Source organism: Carcharodon carcharias, chromosome 4 (genome assembly GCF_017639515.1).
Source record: "Carcharodon carcharias isolate sCarCar2 chromosome 4, sCarCar2.pri, whole genome shotgun sequence".
NCBI lineage: Eukaryota > Metazoa > Chordata > Chondrichthyes > Lamniformes > Lamnidae > Carcharodon > Carcharodon carcharias.
The window spans coordinates 185,506,129-185,524,198 of NC_054470.1; the positions used below are offsets into that span (position 1 = coordinate 185,506,129).

The 18,070-nt window shown below is 44.8% G+C and overlaps 1 protein-coding gene across 4 annotated transcripts in view; it reads left to right on the forward strand.

Annotated features, from left to right (window-relative positions):
• The window catches only part of aadat (aminoadipate aminotransferase), a 118,718-nt gene that overhangs the window by 14,098 nt on the left and 86,550 nt on the right, over positions 1-18,070 (forward strand). For all 4 annotated transcript variants that reach the window (XR_005942885.1, XM_041187012.1, XM_041187011.1 and 1 more), the window contains exon 3: positions 17,715-17,883. Coding sequence is in view for 3 of the 4 variants with exons in the window: in XM_041187012.1 (XP_041042946.1) it covers positions 17,715-17,883 (169 nt within the window). In the remaining variant the exon portion in view is untranslated. The remainder of the gene's footprint in view (positions 1-17,714; positions 17,884-18,070) is intronic.

Sequence of the window (18,070 nt, forward strand, 5' to 3'; positions counted from 1 at the left end):
CTTACTGTGAACATCAAAGTGTAAGATAGCTTTTGTAACTTGTGTTATCTTTACAACTCTGTAAATATCTGTAAAGGTATAGTTGTGGGTGAAGGAGTAATGCAATATAGTTCACCTGTTCTTGTTTAATAACTGTTTTGTTCTTTTGTTAAAAGTTCATTAGCTGACTCCTGTGACTCTGTTCAGTAGCTACTCTGCACGTTTCTAAACAAAAAATAAAAGTTAGGATCTATCAAGCTGGGTTCCACCCTGAGATCATACTTGTCCAGCAGTAACATCAACTGGGATCATGACAATGGTTCTACAGTTACCTGTTCAAAACCCAATGGGCTTTAACAAGGGGCCTCGTTAGCTGAAAAGCTCAACAGGAAACACCCTATCACGTGACCGGGACTTGAGTTGTTTGAACTGCTTTAATTATACAGCTTTTGGGTTTTATCTTCAGTCGCTGTTTAGCCTCAGGAGAGAACCAGGACTGCAGGCTAGCAGCCTGCCTCTGTCTGCCATGTTCCATCAAAAGTAGCAGCAGAACCAGAGCTCTGTCCAGGTTTAAAATTGTCTGGCCCTCATCTATACTTTTTTTTACTGGAACATCTGAACTTCTGTACCAGTGCCTACTGTAAGATTGATTCACTTCTACATGCTTCTCCCATTGTAGAAGTCAGTGCTACTGAAAAAGTGATTCACCCAGTATCAAGTTCAGCCTGCTAGCTTCTCTGAAGGAATACCCCATTGGACTTTTTGATTCTGGACTCTGGACTCACATGAAGCCATAATTCTTATTCTTGTCTGAGGTCTTGGCCCTGAACCCCTTTCTTTCCCTTATTCCTCTTTTATTTTATGGATGCAAAAGTGGGGGACATTGCAAACACACTTCCCACGTTTTTTGAGTGTGTAAAATAAACTACCCCTCTGATTTTACCCTATCTCGAGTTTGCTGTGGGCTTATTAATAGAGGATTGGATCACTCCAAAACTGAAGGGTTGGGGAAAGTAAGCCGCCACTTATAAAGGAGGGAAATCAAAGATTAAAAAAATCGCCTCTCTATTTATGGAAGGGTAGTGAGTGAAGAAATCAGGGTTATTCTAAATTTAAGCCCCCTCCTGTCCATGATAGAAATTGGGAGCTCAAATCTGGGATCAACTCAATTTCAACTTGACCAAGTTAAGAGACGGATCAAATTTGATGCAAAAAAAGCCAATTGGAAACTCAGGGCAGAATCTTGCCCTTGGCGTGCAGGCTCGGCGGGCAGGAAGCCGACCAGTGCCCGTGATTGGGGCCGAAAGACATTTTCACGCTGGGCGGGCCAATTAAGGCCCGCCCAGCGCAAAATGCAAGCGGATAGAGGGAGGAGTGTGAGCCGAGTGAGCATGACCTTCATGCAAGTGCTCACTACATAATCTCCCTGAGACAGCGAGCTGCCTGAAGGAGGTGAACTGATTTCGGATAAAATGTTAAAGACCTTATAAATGTTATGAAACATGTCCCCTCATGTGACTCTGTCGCCTGAGCAGGGACATGTTTTTAATTCAAGCGTAAAATTTTTGTGTTTTTTTTTACTTGCTTTAGGAAACCTCATCCCGCCTGTAGAGGTTTCCTAAAAAAAAGTAAAGGCCGCTTGGCCTTTTTGATTTCCCGCCAACCATTAGGTTGGACGGGCAGTGTAAATTTGAATTTAATTTACTCTTTAATGGCCTTAATATGCCTTTTAATTGTTGGTGGGTGCTCTGCCAACCACGGCGCCAAACGAAATATCGCGGGACTGCGCGATGACGTTGGGGCGCTCACCCGATATCATCATGCGTCTTTTTACACTCAGCCGGGTGGTGCCCACCGAGCTTAATTTTCTGCCCTAAGAGTAAAACTTGGTGGCTGGAACAAATTTTAAAACACAGGTAACTTACCACAGGAAATTCTTTCAATCTCACGTTAGAGCAACGTGGTAAATTATATTCCAAAGACGGTTGTGGAAGAGGAAGTACTAACTAGTGAAACCTTGGCTTCCCTAAGTCAGGGAGAATTAAGGTCCGTAGCCTGGAAAATACAGGTAAACGTTCCTCCTGAGGCCAAAAAACCCTGAGGAACTCCAGATACTTTTGGAGAATTTAGACCTCAGTCCCTATCCAAAACGGATAGAAGAATCAGAACCAATCAATGATTGGAGACCTGAATTCAAGATGTTTACCCTAGCCACCAAATAGCTGTGAGAGCTGGAAAGGAGGAGACGAGAGAGCGAGTTCTAGAAAGAGAACGAGAGAGAGAACGGGTTCACCAGAAAAGGACCTGGAGATAAAAATAAAAGCTCAGGAATCAGAGAGAGAATTCCAAAAGGAGATGGAGAGGAAACAGAGGGAATTACTATATCACAGGGAAATGACTTGGTGAGGTCCCAAGCACTGTGCCCCGAGAAGCCAGAACAGGCCAGGGAGGCTGGGCAAACCCTTACAGTTTCAGCAAAACTCCGCAGTGCGGCAGAAGGCTGAAAAAAGTTCAGAGGCCCTGCAGGGATAAGGTGGCTCAGGAAAAGCTACCTGGATTTAAAAAGGCTGAGAGGAGGAAAGTAAAATTACAAGAGGTCTAAAAAAGACCCCTAGAATCTGAAAAAGATTCACCAAGTTTCCCAGAATTAAACAGGAATCAGAGAAGCCCTAGAGCAGGGAAAGAAATAGTGAGGGAGATGCCTCACATAGCCAAAGAGCCTGAAAGAAAACTGGTTATTAAGCCTGGAAAGGGAAAGGATAAGGATATGCCTGAAGTATGGCTAGCAGAATCCTCCTTTCTGGCTTAGTGGTATTTCCACTGGTCTAATAATCCAGAGACCTAGGGTAATGCTCTGGGTACACAGATTCGAATCCCACCATGGCAGATGATGAAATTTGAATTCAATAAAGATCTCAAATCAAAACTAGAATGGTGACCATGTAAATATTGTTGGTTGTCGTAAAAACCCATCTGGTTCACTAATCTCCTCTAGCAATATGGTTGACTCTTAACTGCCCTCTGAAATGGCCTCACAAGCCACCCAGTTGTACTAAGCCGCTACAAAGTTAAAAGGAATGAAACTGAACAGACCACCCGGCATCAACCTAGGCACTGGAAGTGACAACGGCAAATTCAGCCCTGTCAACCCTGCAAAGTCCTCCTTACTAACACCTGGGGGCTAATACCAGATTTGGGAGAGCCAGACATAGTCAAACTCAAGGAATCTTACCTTACGGATCATGTCCTAGACACCACCATCACCATCCCTGGGTATGTCCTGTCCCACTGGCAGGACAGACCCAGCAGAGGTGACGGCACAGGGAGTGAGGAAGTTGCCCTGAGAGTCCTCAACATTGACTCCGGACCCCATGAAGTCTCATGGCACCAGCCCAAACATGGGCAAGGAAATCTCCTGCAGATTACCATGTACCACCCTCCCTCAGCTGATTAATTATCCATCTTGAACATGGAGAAAGCACTGAGGGTGGCAAGGGTGCAGAAGGTACTCTGGGTGGGGGACTTCACTGTCCATCACCAAAAGTGGCTCGACAGTACCACTACTAACTGAGCTGGCTGAGTCCTAAAGGACATAGCTGCTGGACTGGGTCTGCAGCAGGAGGTGAGGGAACCAACAAGAGGAAAAAACATGCTTGACCTCATCCTCACCAACCTGCCTGATGCAGATGTATCTGTCCATGGCAGTATCGGTAGGAGTGAACACCACACAGTTGTCTCATCTCCACATTGAGGATACCCTCCATCGTGTTGTTTGGCACTCAGTTTGGGTTCTGCCAGGGTCAGTCAGCTCCTGACCTCATTACAGCCTTGGATCAAACATGGACAAAAGAGCTGTTCTCCCGAGGTGAGGTGAGTGACTGCCCTTGACATCAAGGCCACGAGTGTGGCACCAAGGAGTCCTAGCAAAACTGAAGTCAGTGGGAATTGGGTGAAAACTGGTTGGCGTCGTACCGTGTACAAAGGAAGATGTTTGTAGTTGTTGGAGGTCAGTCATCTCAGCTCCAGGACATCACTGCAGGAGTTCCTCAGGGTAGTGTCCTCAGCCTAAACAGCTTCAGCTGCTTCATCAAAGAGTTTCCTTACATCATAAGGTCAGAATTGGGAATGTTCAGTGATGATTGCACAATGTTCAGCACCATTCACGACTGAAGCAGTCCATGTCCAAATGCAGCAAGACCTGGACAATATCTAGGCTTGGGCTGACAAGTGGCAAGTAACATTCACGTCATACAAGTGTCAGGCAATGACCATCTCCAACAAGAGAGAATCCAATCATCTCTCCTTGACATTCAATGGCATTACCACCACTGAATCTTCCACTATCAATATCCTGGGGATTACCATTGGCCAGAATCTGAACTGAACTAGCCATATAAATACTGTGGCTATAAGATCAGGTCACAGGCTGCGACAAGTAACTCACCTCCTGACTCTCCAAAGCCTGTCCACCATCTACAAGGCACAAGTCAGGAGTGTGATGGAATACTCCCCACTTGCCTGGGTGAGTGCAGCTCCTACAACACTCAAGAAGCTCAACACCATCCAGGACAAAGCAGCCCGCTTGATTGGCATCCCATCCGGCACCTTCAGCATCCACTCCCTCTACCACCAGTAGCAGCAGTGTGTACCATCTACAAGATGCACTGCAGAAACTCACCAAGGCTCCTGAGACAGCACCTTCCAAACCCACAACCACAACCACCTAGAAGGACAAGGGCAGCAGACACATGGGAACACCACCACCTGGAAGTTCCCCTCCAAGCCACACATCATCCTGACTTGGAAATATATCGCAGTTCCTTCACTGTCACTGGGTCAAAATCCTAGAACTCCCTTTCTAACAGCACTGTGGGTGTACCTACACCACATGGACTGCAGCGGTTCAAGAAGGCAGCTCATCACCACCTTCTCAAGGGCAATTAGGGATAGGCAGTAAATGCTGGCCTTGCCAGCGACACCCATATCCTGTGAAAGAATAAAAAAAAATGCAAAGACATGTTGACAATGAAATAAATATGGAAATGAATGTGGCCAGTTTTAACGTCACCCTACCAGATATTGGTAACTAATATTGGGCCAAGTACAAAACAGTCTTTCACCATGGATTGCCCACCTGGTGAGTAAGACACACACAGACACAGACTCCACGAGAACTCTATTTTAAAATAATTTCCAATAACATTATTATATCTTCTCAACACACCTGACGCCTGTCACATGCATACTTTTTTTTCTGCTTCATCTTAATCTCTATCATCATCCAGAGAGCTCTGGATTTGTATGCCCTGCATTTCCCCTTCGGGGAATGTACCTTGACGATACTTGAACTATCAATTCTTTAAAGATGGCCCTTTGTTCACTTCCAGTTTGCCTGCTAATTTTTGATTCCAGTTTATCTGTGCCAGATCCATGAAAGTTGGCTTTCTTTGTCAGGAAGAGATATTAATGTATATAATGTTATTGGAAATTATTTTTTAAAATAGAGGTATAGTCTGTGTGTGTTGATTGGATTAAAGCCATCTAGTCTGGGTGCTTGATGTATAGTAGTTTTGAGATGTAAACAGTAGGTAGAGGGTACATTTGCATTTTGTTGAATAGAGCATTCAGGAGTGGGAGTGAAATCTTGCACCGAGCTAAGAGATACCAAGCAATGTTTACATTACTAATAAAATTGGTACTATGAAAGAGGTTTTATTGTTAGAAGAGGTGCATTCAAAGGGAAAAGCTGGGTATAGCAGAAGGGCTTTTGTGTGTGCAGGGCAGAGGCAGATAAGATCTAAGCCTGTAAGCCTATAACTGTCTGCAAAGGAACAAAATTGAAAGGAACCTCATTTTGAATTCATAAGGTGACAATGTTTTGCCTGGTGTCTGGCTAAGCCTTACGGTTATTGTTGCTGTAGTGGAGATTAACTTGGGAATTTGTTAAAAGTTATGATAGTAGTAATTTGTTGCCATGTGTATGTGTTTAATTTGATGTAAATTAATAAATGTCTCATTTAGTTTGATATAAGAGAACTGATGGTCTTATTCCTGAATTTAGAGCTGCAGTTCAAAACATGCAAATTGAAAATATAGGTTATGACAATTGTTTAAAATTTCCCTCTGGGGTTTTAAATAACTCAGCCTTTATCAACTGCTATGTCATAACATTCCCCCAGTTAATTATTCTGACTCTGGATTATGCTTTGTCCTTTTCCATAACCAACCTAAACTTCATGATACAATGATCACTGTCCTCTACATGTTCCCTTACTGAGACTTGGCCCACTTCATTCCCAAGAGCCAGGTCCAGCAGTGACACCTTTCTCATTGGACTGGAAACATACAGCTGAAATTTCTCCTGAACACACTCTTAAAAGCCCTTGCCCTCTACAGTACTACTATCCTAGTCTATATTTGGATAATTAAAGTCACCCATTGTAACAACACTATAATTCTTGCACCTCCACGTAATTTCCTTTCAAGTTTGTTTTCTCATCTTGCACATTATTTGGTGGCCTATAGACTACACTGAGCAATGTAATTACACCTTTTCTCTTCCTTAGCTCTAGCCAAATAGATTCTGTCCTTGACCCCTTCTGGGAAATCTTCTCTCTCTCCGGCACTGCAATGTTCTCCTTAATCAATACTGCCATCCTCACCATTTTCTTCCTTTCCTTTTCTCCCTTTCCTATCTTTCTTGAACACCTCTTATTGATGAATACTTAATACCCAGCCCTGTCCTTCTTCAAGCCAGGTCTCTGTCATCACCACCACTCGTATTTCCACATAGTTTTCTGCACCTGTAAATCACCAATCTTATTTACCACATTTCACACATTCACCTACATGCACTGTGACCTTAATTTAGACTTTATTACTTTCCCTCTTCCTCTGAACCCACCCAATGCCTTACTATTTCCTACACTGGCACTGTCTGCCTCTCCCAATATTCCTTGCACCTTGGTATTCCTCTCTAGTATGTGACCATCTGGTTCCAAACCCCTGGCATGTTGTGAAAAAAGCAGATTTGAAGGTAACTTTGAAAATAAAAGAGAAAGTGAGACTTGCATTTATACAGTGCTGTTTTCACAACCACCGGACATCTCAACACTTTACAGTCAGTGAAGTACTTTTGAAGTGTAGTCAATGTAGTCAATGTTGTAACGTAGGAAGCGTGGCAGCCAGTTTGCTTAAACAATCCCCCACAAACAGCAGTGTGTAAATGACCAGTGAATCTGTTTTTGAGCTGTCAATGAGGGTTAACTATTGACAAGGACACCGGGGATAATTCCCTGCTCTTCTTCGAAATACTGTCATGGCATCTTTTAAATCAACTACGGAGGCAGATTTGGTTTAGTGTATTGTCCGAAAAATGGCACCTCTAACAGGGCAGCACTCCCCCAGTATTGCAATGGAGTGTCAACCTTGATTTTTATGCTCAAGATCAAAAGGAAAAATTTGCAGGGTTACAGGGGAAAAACATGATAGTTGGACTAATTGGATAGCTCTTTTACATAGCCTGTATAAGCTTAATGGGCTGAATGTCCTAATTCTATGCTCTATTATTCTGTAAAATGGTACCTACCACTGCATCATCATCATCATCGTCCATATCAATAACAACCTCTATTTATATGGCACCTTTAATGTAACAAGAAGTCCTAAAGCACTTCACTGGAGTTAATCCAACAAAATTGGACACTGAGCTGCGTGAGGAGATATTAGGGCAGATGATCAAAAGTTCGGTCAAAGAGGTGAGTTTTAAGGAGCGTGTCAAAGGAGGAGAGACAGGCATAGAGGTCTAGGGAAGGAATTCCTGGTGTCTAGGCAGCTGAAAGCATAGCCAGCAATGGTGTAACGATCAAAACGGGAATGTGGAGGAGGGCAACAATATCGGAGGGATGTCTGGCTGGAAGAGGTTACAGAGTTGGGGAGGGCAAAGCCATGGGATGATTTGTGAACAAGCATGAGAATTCTATAATTGAGGCATTGCCAAGCTGAGAGCCAATGTATGTCAGAGAGCAGGGGAAAAGGATGAAGGCGTTAGGATTCAGGCAGCAGAGTTTGTCAAGTTTATAGAGGGCGGAAGATTGGAGGTTGTGCCAAGAGATCAAAGTCTTGAAATAAAAAAGATGAGGGTGACCTGGAGGTTGTCCAAGTCTTTTGGCCAGCAATCATGCACTGTCTCATTATGTGTGAGGAATTGTGAATGGAGCTGGACAATGCAATTGACAGAAAACAGCCCCAGCTATGACCTCCTGAAGAAATCCATGAGTGCATTTTCCCCTCATTCCCCAAACCTCCTCCCCACCATCCCACCCCCTTCCGTTCCCCACCTCAGTTTTTCTGCATGTGGCCTGCAGTGACTCATAATATATCAACCAGTAAGGGGACATAGATCTCCAATGTTGGATCCTGCCCTACTTGTGATTAAGATCAGCAGTGAACCTGACAGCTCACCTAGAGATTGTAAATGAGGCCAAAAGAGTTGTCCTGAGGGCTTGCACCAAGCCCTCCCTCAGACTGCGTCACCCATGGGGCGTGGTCTGCCGAAAAGGACTTGAAAGGCATACAGTAAGAATCTTTAAAAACTTCACTGACCAGATCTTCAGGCTTTAATGGGGCCTTCTAACTTTGGATTGAAGACGCTCAAAGCTGGCTCCATTCTCCCGTCTATGGGGGCTGGTCCAGGTCCTGGGTTATTCTACAGCCCAGGGCAGGGAATTTGCCCTGCACCCAGAAGGTGAGAAGTAGGAGCAGGAGTAGTCCATGCAACTTGAGCATGCCCCGCCATTCAATACTATCATAGCTGATCTTCTACCTCAGTGCTACTTTCCTGCCCAATCTCTTGATTCTCTTTGTGCCCAAAACTATTGATCTCAGTCTTGAATCTGCTCAGTGACTGAGCATCTCTCAGGTAGAGAATTCCAAAGATTCAAAGCCCTCTGAGTGAAGAAATTTCTCCTCATCCTTGTCCTCAACATGCGCATTTGTTTTTTTTTATTCATGGGATGTGGGCATCACTGGCAAGGTCAGCATTTGTTGCCTGTCCCTAATTGCCCTTGAACTGAGTGACTTGCTAGGCCATTTCAGAGGGCATTTAAGAGTCAACCACATTGTTGTGGGTCTGGAATCACCTGTAGGCCAGGCCCGGGAAGGATGGCAGATTTCCTTCCCAAAGAGCATTAGTGAGCATAAGTGTTTTTGGCAATCAATGATAGTTTCATGGTCAATATTCAAGATTTTTAAATTAATTAATCAGATTTAAATTCAACCAGTTGCCTTGGTGGGATTTGAACCCTTGTCTCCAGAGCCCAGAGCATTAACCTGAGTGCCTGGATTGCTAGTGCAGTGACGTTACCACTGCACCACCATCTCCCTCAAACTAGACTCCCCAGTCAGGGGAAACGGTGCCCCCCGTACTCCCCTCCCCAACCCCGCATCAACCCTGTCAAGCTTCCTAAGAATTGTGTACATTTCAATGAAATCGCCTCTCATTTTCTAAACTCCAGGGAATACGGCCTGTTCTGCTCGAGTTCTCTCTCTCTTCTAGGGAATAACCTTCTCGTTCCAGGGATCAATCTTTGTTGCATCCCTCTAAATTTAGCCTTCTTAGGTAAGGCTAAAACTTTTCCAGAACTCCAGGTACGATCTTACCAAAGCCCTGTATAACCACTGCACCTGTCCATAGGATGGTCAAAAAATCTTGGCCCCTTAAGTTCTTTTGGAGGGAATTTGATAATTGCTTAATAAAATAAAATGTTAAGGGTTTGCAGATATGACCAGAACAGTAGGAGCACACCAGATGGCTTGTGAAGAAAAGCACTAGAAGACTTAATGAACATATCAGTGGGCTGTTTCTGTTCTGTAACAGTTCTTTTATGATTCATACCGCTTTCACTGAGCCAGTACATACTTTGCTCTTGCAATAAAATGAAGCAACTTAGTTTTGTGTTCTTCACTGGAAGGAAAGCGATTCTTATAATAAATCCAAGTCAGCAGTGATTCACATTAATCGCCTAGAAAATGAGCAGAAACTTGACTTTTGTACAGTGAGTTCAGCTTACCTGCTACCCAGATCTGTAAGTAAGTGAAACTTTCTGTCATCCCCTCCAAAGGATAAATCTCATGAATGGAATGGAAGAGTGTGAATGCTCTAGTACATTTAGTCCTAGCACAATCAACTTTCTATTCTAACTAGTGACAGTATTCTCCAAAATGACATTAGATGCAAGACAGTGTTACGAACCATGTACAGTTTTTAAGTTGAGTATATATATTTGTGTGTTAAGAAAAGTTAAATGGTTTCAGTTTCATTTAAGTTGTTTGTGAGTCTTGGTGCTTGGGAGTCTGGAAAGACTCCTGACTAAAAGGTCAGGCCTTTTGGATCTGTTTGTACATACATTATACATTGTTAATGAGGTTTTAGAGCCCCTGAAGTTAAAGAGGTGGGTTAAAAGGCATTAAAAGTTTAGTGATTATGAAAAGAAAAAACACAACGTAGAAAACCTTTACTGTTGCCTCATGACAGTGGTCCAAGGACTCAGACACAGAGGAAAAAACGCCTGACACACACTGAGCTGAGGACAGGAATTCTAAGCTCTCTGATACGGAAAAACTACAAGGTTGTTGGGACAGTAGTTAACTGAATAACAGTTATAGGACTCAGAAATGTAATCAGTTTAACAGAGGTGCTACTGGAAGACTGAGTTTAGGGAACTCATTTTGTTTACTCCGTGCTTGAAGAAATAGTGAGTTAGAGTGTGGTTTTTGGGTGTCTCGTGGGGAGATACACGTTGGATGAGAAGCATCAAGTGGATGCTCAGGAATTCACTGGAAGAAACCTGTGTGCAACTGTGCCGGTCTCAAGTGAGAAGCCTTTGTGTCAAGCTGATGGTAACTGTTGACTAGTTTATGAGTTTGTAAAGATATTGCTGGGGTAAAGGATTAGTGGAAATTTGATAATCATCTTCTTGTGTTTGTATTGAGATCTTTCCAACCTTTTTGCCTGGTGTAATATAGTTCATTTTTCTTGGTTTAATAAAGATGATTGTGTTTACAGCAATGTTCTCAATTGACAGTAAGAAACCAGGGATGTAGAGTGGCACCTACATCAAGTACTTTTAAAGTATTACCTGCATTGTTTTGGCAGTAACCTGATCTCTGGGGAATGAGTAGAGTAAGAAGACCCGCTTGATTGAAGTCCCCACACAATCCCAAATACTTCTACTTGGCCTTTATTGCAAGGAGGATAAAGAATAAAAGCGGGGAAATCTTGCTACAGCTGTACAGAGCATAAGATCTGTCCTGGAGTACTGTGTATAGTTTTGGTCTCCTTACTTAAAGAGAGATATACTTGCATTGGAGCAGCTCAGAGAACATTCACTCGGCTGATCCCTGGGAGGAAGGGGTTTTCCTATGGGGAGAGGTGGAGCAGGTTGGGCCTATGCTCATTGGAGTTTAGAAGAATGAGAGGTGATCTTATTGAAACACATAAAATTCTGAGGGGGCTCAGCAGGGTGGATGCTGAGAGGAGGTTTCGACTCATGGAGGAATCCAGAACTAGAGGACACAGCTTAAAAATAAGGCATAGCTTATAAATAAAAATAAGGCGATGAGATAATAATAGAGCTGAAGAGGAATTTCTTCTCTCAGAGGGTCATTTGTCTGCGGAATTCTCTTCCCCAAAGAGTAGATTTTTGATTGTCAAGGGTTATGGAGAACAGGAAAGTCGAGTTAAGGCCACAATCAGATCAGCCATTATCATCTTGAATGGTAGAACAGGCTTGATGGGCTGAATGGCCTACTCCTATTCCTGTTTCTTATGATATTATGAGCTTTTGCTAGACGAATGTCTACTCTGAAGCTCCATTGGTGACTCCTTGCAGCATCATGGGTGTTAGGAATGATTGACCGAGACATTATGAAACACCTGGCTATTCCAGTAAGACTAGTTTAACATGTGGATGGGCACAGTGGAATAAGTCAGCAGATTCCTCATCTTTTAGTTATTGAATCACAAGGAAATAAGTTTGTGAGGAGCCCACTGAGCAGAGTTCATGTGTTAAGAATGTAACATACCTAACCTTTCTTTTCTCCAATCCATGAGTTAACAGTTCTTGAGGGGAGAGTAAAGTACGCCTCACTCGAGCTTCCTCTGTAATAGAATATAACAGACGTACAGAGTAGAGTTATGTTTACCTTGAATTTGTGGCACAGAAATAACTTCAGGTGCTTATGCTCCACAACAGCCTTGTTTTGAGACAGCAGATGATATGTGCCAGGCAGATCAAATCCACGAGGGAAACTTGATCATGCAGTCACAACGATTTTGCAATTTGTATTTTATTTCAAGAGGCGTGCCCTGAATTCAATAGTAGTAAGTCTACCAAGACTCTAGAGAATTTTTACAAAACTAAATTAAACATTTATTAACAAAAAGAAAAAATTTCAAGCACACACAAATTACTATTATAACTCCGAAAACCCCTAATTAATTTGGCTTCCAATTACACCCCTGTTAAGGCAACAGTATAAACAAAATAGATTTAAACAGATCCAGGCAAATCACCACACTACCCTGGACAGTAGAATTCAAAGTGGCTTTTCCCATCTTCGGTTTCTGTAGACAGCAGCACAAATACTGGAGGCTTTTCACACTTCTGGTAGATCTTACAATGCCTTCCCTGACACATAGCCTCTTTCCCTTTATACACATTTCTCTCTTTTAATGCAAATTCCATTGTTCCCATATGTCTTTGGAACTTTACCTTTCTCATAATATAAATCTTTTCATGATGCTAATTCTATCAGTAATCTTTGTGAAAAATAAACACACTGCTTGGCGTAGCTTCTCTGGCTACGTGTAACATCTTACCACCTCTTTGAAATCCAAACTACCGTGATTTATCTAAAAATGAAAATTCTCACCTCACCTTCTAAAACTTGACTCATGTTTATGTATTTAGCATTTCAAACCTAGCTTCTTTCTGAGAAGTCAAAGCCTTCAGACCAGCTGTCTCCAATTTAATTAAATTCCACACACACACACACACACACACACACACACACACACACACACGCAGTGAAATGATCTAAACTCCACTATTAACCTACTTTTACAATTAAATAAGGATTATTATACTTTCATGACAGCCTCCTCCCACCCTAATTCATCTATCAACACATCCTTACATTACTTTCTCCCTCATGTGTTTATCTAGAGTCCGTGAAATGCATCTATTCTTCATATCTCCACGTGGTAACAAGCTCCGTGTACTAACCATTCTCTGGGTAAAGAAAATTTCTCCTGAATTCCATATTGAATTTGTTAGTGATTATCTTATATTTACAACCTCTAGTTTTGCAATGCACCACAAGAGGAAACATCTTCTATACATCCACCCAATCAAACTCCCCATAATTTTAAAGACCTCTGTCTTGAGACATTGGGCGAGATTTTCTGTGCCCGCTGACATCGGGTGTGTTCGGTGGCATGAGCAGACAATATGGCAAGAAGGCACCCGGAAGGACCTCTTTTCTCCATGTTTGAACCAAGGCTGCAATGAGGTCAGGAGCTGAGTGGCCCTCCAGAACCCAAACTGGGCGTCAGTGTGCAGGTTATCGCTAAGCAAATGCCACTTGATACCTCTGTTGATGACTCCTTCCATTACTTCAGTGATGATTGAGAGTGGACTAATGGGGCGGTAATCGGCTGGGTTGGATTTGTCCTGCTTTTTGTGTACATGACATACTTGGGCAATTTTCCACATAGCCGGGTAGATGCCAGTGTTGTAACTGTACTGGAATAGCTTGGCTAGGGGCACAGCAAGTTCTGGAACATAAGTCTTCAGTACTATTGCTGGAATATTGTCAGGGCCCATAGCCTTTGCAGTATCCAATGCCTTCAACCATTTCTTGATATCACATGGTGTGAATCGAATTGGCTGAAGACCTGCATCTGTGATGCTGGGGACTGCCGGAGGAGGCTGAGGTGGATCATCCACTTGGCACTTCTGGCTGAAGATTGTGGTAAATGCTTCAGCCTTTTCTTTTGCACTGATATGCTTGGCTCCCCCATAATCGAGGATTGGGATATTTGTGGAGCCTCCTGCTCCAGTGAGTTGTTTAATTGTCCACCAGCATTCATGAGTGGATGTGGCAGGACTGCAGAGCTTAGGCCTGATCCATTGGTTGTGGGATCGCTTAACTCTATCACTTGCTGCTTATGCTGTTTAGCATGCAAGTAGTCCTGTGTTATAGCTTCACCAGGTTGACACCTCATTTTTAGGTATGTCTGGTGCTGCTCCTGGCATGCCCTACTGTACTCTTCATTGAACCAGGGTTGATCCCCTGGCTTGATGGTAATGGTGGGGTGGGGGAATATGCCGAGCCATGAGATTACTGATCGTGTTCAAGTACAATTCTGCTGCTGGTGATGGCCCACAGCGCCTCATGAATGCCCAGTCTTGAGGTGTTAAATCTGTTCGAAATCTATCCCATTTAACACGGTGATAGTGCCACACAACACGATGGAGGGTATCCGCGATGTGAAGGTGGGACTTCATCTCCACAAGGACTGTGCGGTGGTCACTCTTACCGATACTGTCATGGACAGATGCATCTGCGGCAGGCAGGTTGGTGAGGATGAGGTCAAGTATGTTTTTCCCTCTTGTTGGTTCCCTCGACACCTACCACTGACCCAGTCTAGCAGCTATGTCCTTTCTGGCTCGGTCAGTAGTGATGCTACTGTGCCACTCATGGTGATGGACGTTGAAGTCCCCCACCCAGAGTACATTCTGCACCCTTGCCATCCTCAATGCTCCAAGTGGTGTTCAACATGGAGGATCAGTGATTCATCAGCTGAGGGAGGGCAGTACGTGGTAATTAGCAGGAGGTTTTCTTGCCCATGTTTGACCTCATGCCATGAGACTTAATGAGATCTGGAGTCGATGTTGAGGACACCCAGGACAACACCCTCCCAACTGTATACCATTGTGCTGCCACCTCTGCTGAGTCTGTCCTGCCGGTGGGACAGGACATACCCAGGGATGATGATGGTGGTGTCTGGGACATTATCTGTAAGATATGATTCCGTGAGGATGACAATGTCAGGCTGTTGCTGAGACAGTTCTCCCAATTTTGGCAAAGCCCCCAGATCTTAGTAAGGAGGACTTTGCAGGGTCGACGGAGCTGAGTTTGTTGTTTCCGATGCCTAGATTGATACCGGGTGGTCCATCTGGTTCCATTCCTTTCTTGAGACTTTATCGCAGTTTGATACAAATGAGTGGCTTACTCGGCTATTCCATGAGTCAACCACATTGCTTTGGGTCTGTAGTCATGTGTAGACCAGATCAGGTAAGGACAGCAGATTTTCTCCCCTAAAGGACATTAGTGAACCAGATGGGTTTTTACAACAACCGACAATGATTTTAATGGCCATCATTAGACTTTTAATTCCAGATTTTTTTTAATTCAAATTCCACCATCTGCCGTGGTGGGATTCGAACACTGCCCCCCTCCCCCCCAGAGCATTACCCTGGGACTCTGGATTACTAGTCCAGAGACAATACCACTATGTCATCACCTCCCCTTATTGTGGGTGGGGGTGGGATTTTCAGGAAGGAACGGAACGTGCACTTACCCCTGGACAAAGGAAAAGCTGGTAGGTCATGGAGAGGGGGTGGAAGGAGATGCCATCGGGGTGTCAACTATGATGGGCAAAAGAAATGGGTGACTTGGGGAGAGGAAAGGACAGGGGAGCGCACAAAAATTTGAACCATCAAAATACTGTCTAAATTGAAAATGAAATGAGAATCTTGGTGCTGCATGGGAGTGTGATCAGTGGGTGGGTGGAGATGCAGGTCAGCTCACATAGACAACTGAAAGAGAACCCCACCAGGCAGCATTGAAAACGCTCTGGACGTTGAGGTGAGGATGAGACAGGAAGGATCCCTGGGCATGGGAGAGTGCACAAGGCTCCAAAAGGCCCTGCCACATACACACATTTCCCTCCAGAATCATTCATTGACCAGCTGCTCCCTCTGCGGTGATAGAGGACGTGTTTGAGGAGCTCACAGGCAAATGAGGCTCGGAGGCAGTGGACAGCTGCTGTAGCTGACCCAGGGGTGTTCAGCTGCCCCTCCTCCTCCTATCGGGTACCTGGAGGCCCCAGCCTGACTCCTTGAGGGGAAGGAGCACCTGGAGGGAAATCGAGGTGCCCGGTTTCCCCCTCTCAGTGCCACTCTGTTGAAGGCTTCCAATAGCTCTGCGTGATGTTCCCTCGCCTTCTGCTGATTCTCCATGATGAGTTGGAAGGTCAAATCCAGAGGTTCATCATCTGACTCGGACCTCACAGATTCCTTTTCCCCAGCAGTCCTCCAAGGGCCAGGGAGCTCAGTCGAACCTGCCTCCTCCTGCTGCAGACACGTGTCTGTGCAGTGGGCATCAGATTGTGAATCCGAGCCTGCTCTAGATCTAGGCCCCACCAAAGTGTGTGCCTCTGCGCTAGTGCAGGGTGTGGGGAAAAGCTGTGACGGGTCTTCCAGGCTGCTTATTTCCAGCTCTTCTTGGCTGGAGGTGAGGACCTGGATGGAGCTGAGGGACTGAGGGTGTCAGTCACTTGGCAGAGCTCCCTGTGAACCAACGTAGAGATAGTTAGTGCATGGCAGCAGAGTCCAAAACAAGAGAGAGAGCACTCACAGCTGCATTGAGGGAGGATGATATGGCGCAGGATCCTCACGAGGATGTTCAACGCCAACCTCACTGTCGCCACAGGCACGGTCCATGTCCTCACCAGTCAGCGCGATGTCATACTCCTCATAGTGAGTGAGGGGCCTACTGTGGGTCATTCCACCCCCAGTCTGGGACCTCTCCCTGCTAATGGAGGCCAGCTTCTCCTGCATGAAAACAGATGGAGTGAATGTGAGCAGGACACTTGGCACCATTTGGAATGTTTGTGCGTTGAGCAGAGCCATGGACAGGATGAGGATGTGAGCTCGAGAGGATATAAGTCTGACGGAGGTGTGAGGGTGTGTGTGTGAGAGTTAGTGGTGCTGTCCCTTGAGGTGTGAGATCCCTGTGGGTGTGTGATGGGTTTGTGAGTGTATGAGTTGAAAGTGACGAGAAGAGCGAGTTATGTAGGCAGAATAGATGAGACCATTCACCCTGTAGCGGCACTGGGCGGATGTCCTCTTTTGCAGGGCATTGGCGCTGACCACCTCTGTCACCGCCTCCCATGCTGGATTGGTGATGCAGCTACCCATCCTGCAGCCAGAGTGGGGGTAGAGGACATCATGGCGGGGCCTCCATGGTGTTCTAAAGGTGCTCGAGGGACACGTCACTGAAGTGGGGGTTGCAGTCTTTTTGCCTTTAGGGGCCATGCCTCCTTTGAAGGTGTCTTGGGCTGGAAGCAATGAGAGGTGTGCGCGTGGCTACTCTTTAAATGTGACACCCAGCGTGATGAAGCGGCGAGGTGATGGCGTGGCGGGCAAATACAAGCCCGCCCACCATGGAAATGGCGCATTTCCTGGGAATGCATAATTAACGCGGTGGGTTTGGGTCAATACGGCGTGAGAAGCTGCCATTGCGGCCGACGGGTAAAACGTCATTTTAGCTTAGTGCAAACCTGGGATGATTCCGCCTGGTGCTTTTCCAGAGAGGATTACTAATACAAATGAATGCGATTCTTAATAATGACGTTTGTGATCTGAAATGCTTTTGATTGTTTACAGCTGCCCTGTTACAGAGGAGCCCACCAACCATGATCTCTTTGGCAACTGGAATGCCGAACCCCAATATGTTCCCCTTTGAGACGGCCGACTTCACTATCAAGGGTGGTCTGAAAATAAGCTTCAGTCGGGATACAATGAATAGGGCGCTGCAGTACTCTGCTTCAAACGGGTAATTAGAAACTCCACTTATCACTATTGCCTCATTGAATTACTCTCCCTCAGGGATACTTAGAGGCATGGAATTTAAGTTGAATTTATATTTTAAAAAAAAGCTGGTGTCTGTAAAAGTGACCATGAAGCTGTAGGATTGTGCTAAAAGCTCTGCTGATTCATTAAGGTCCCTTTAAGGAAGTTGT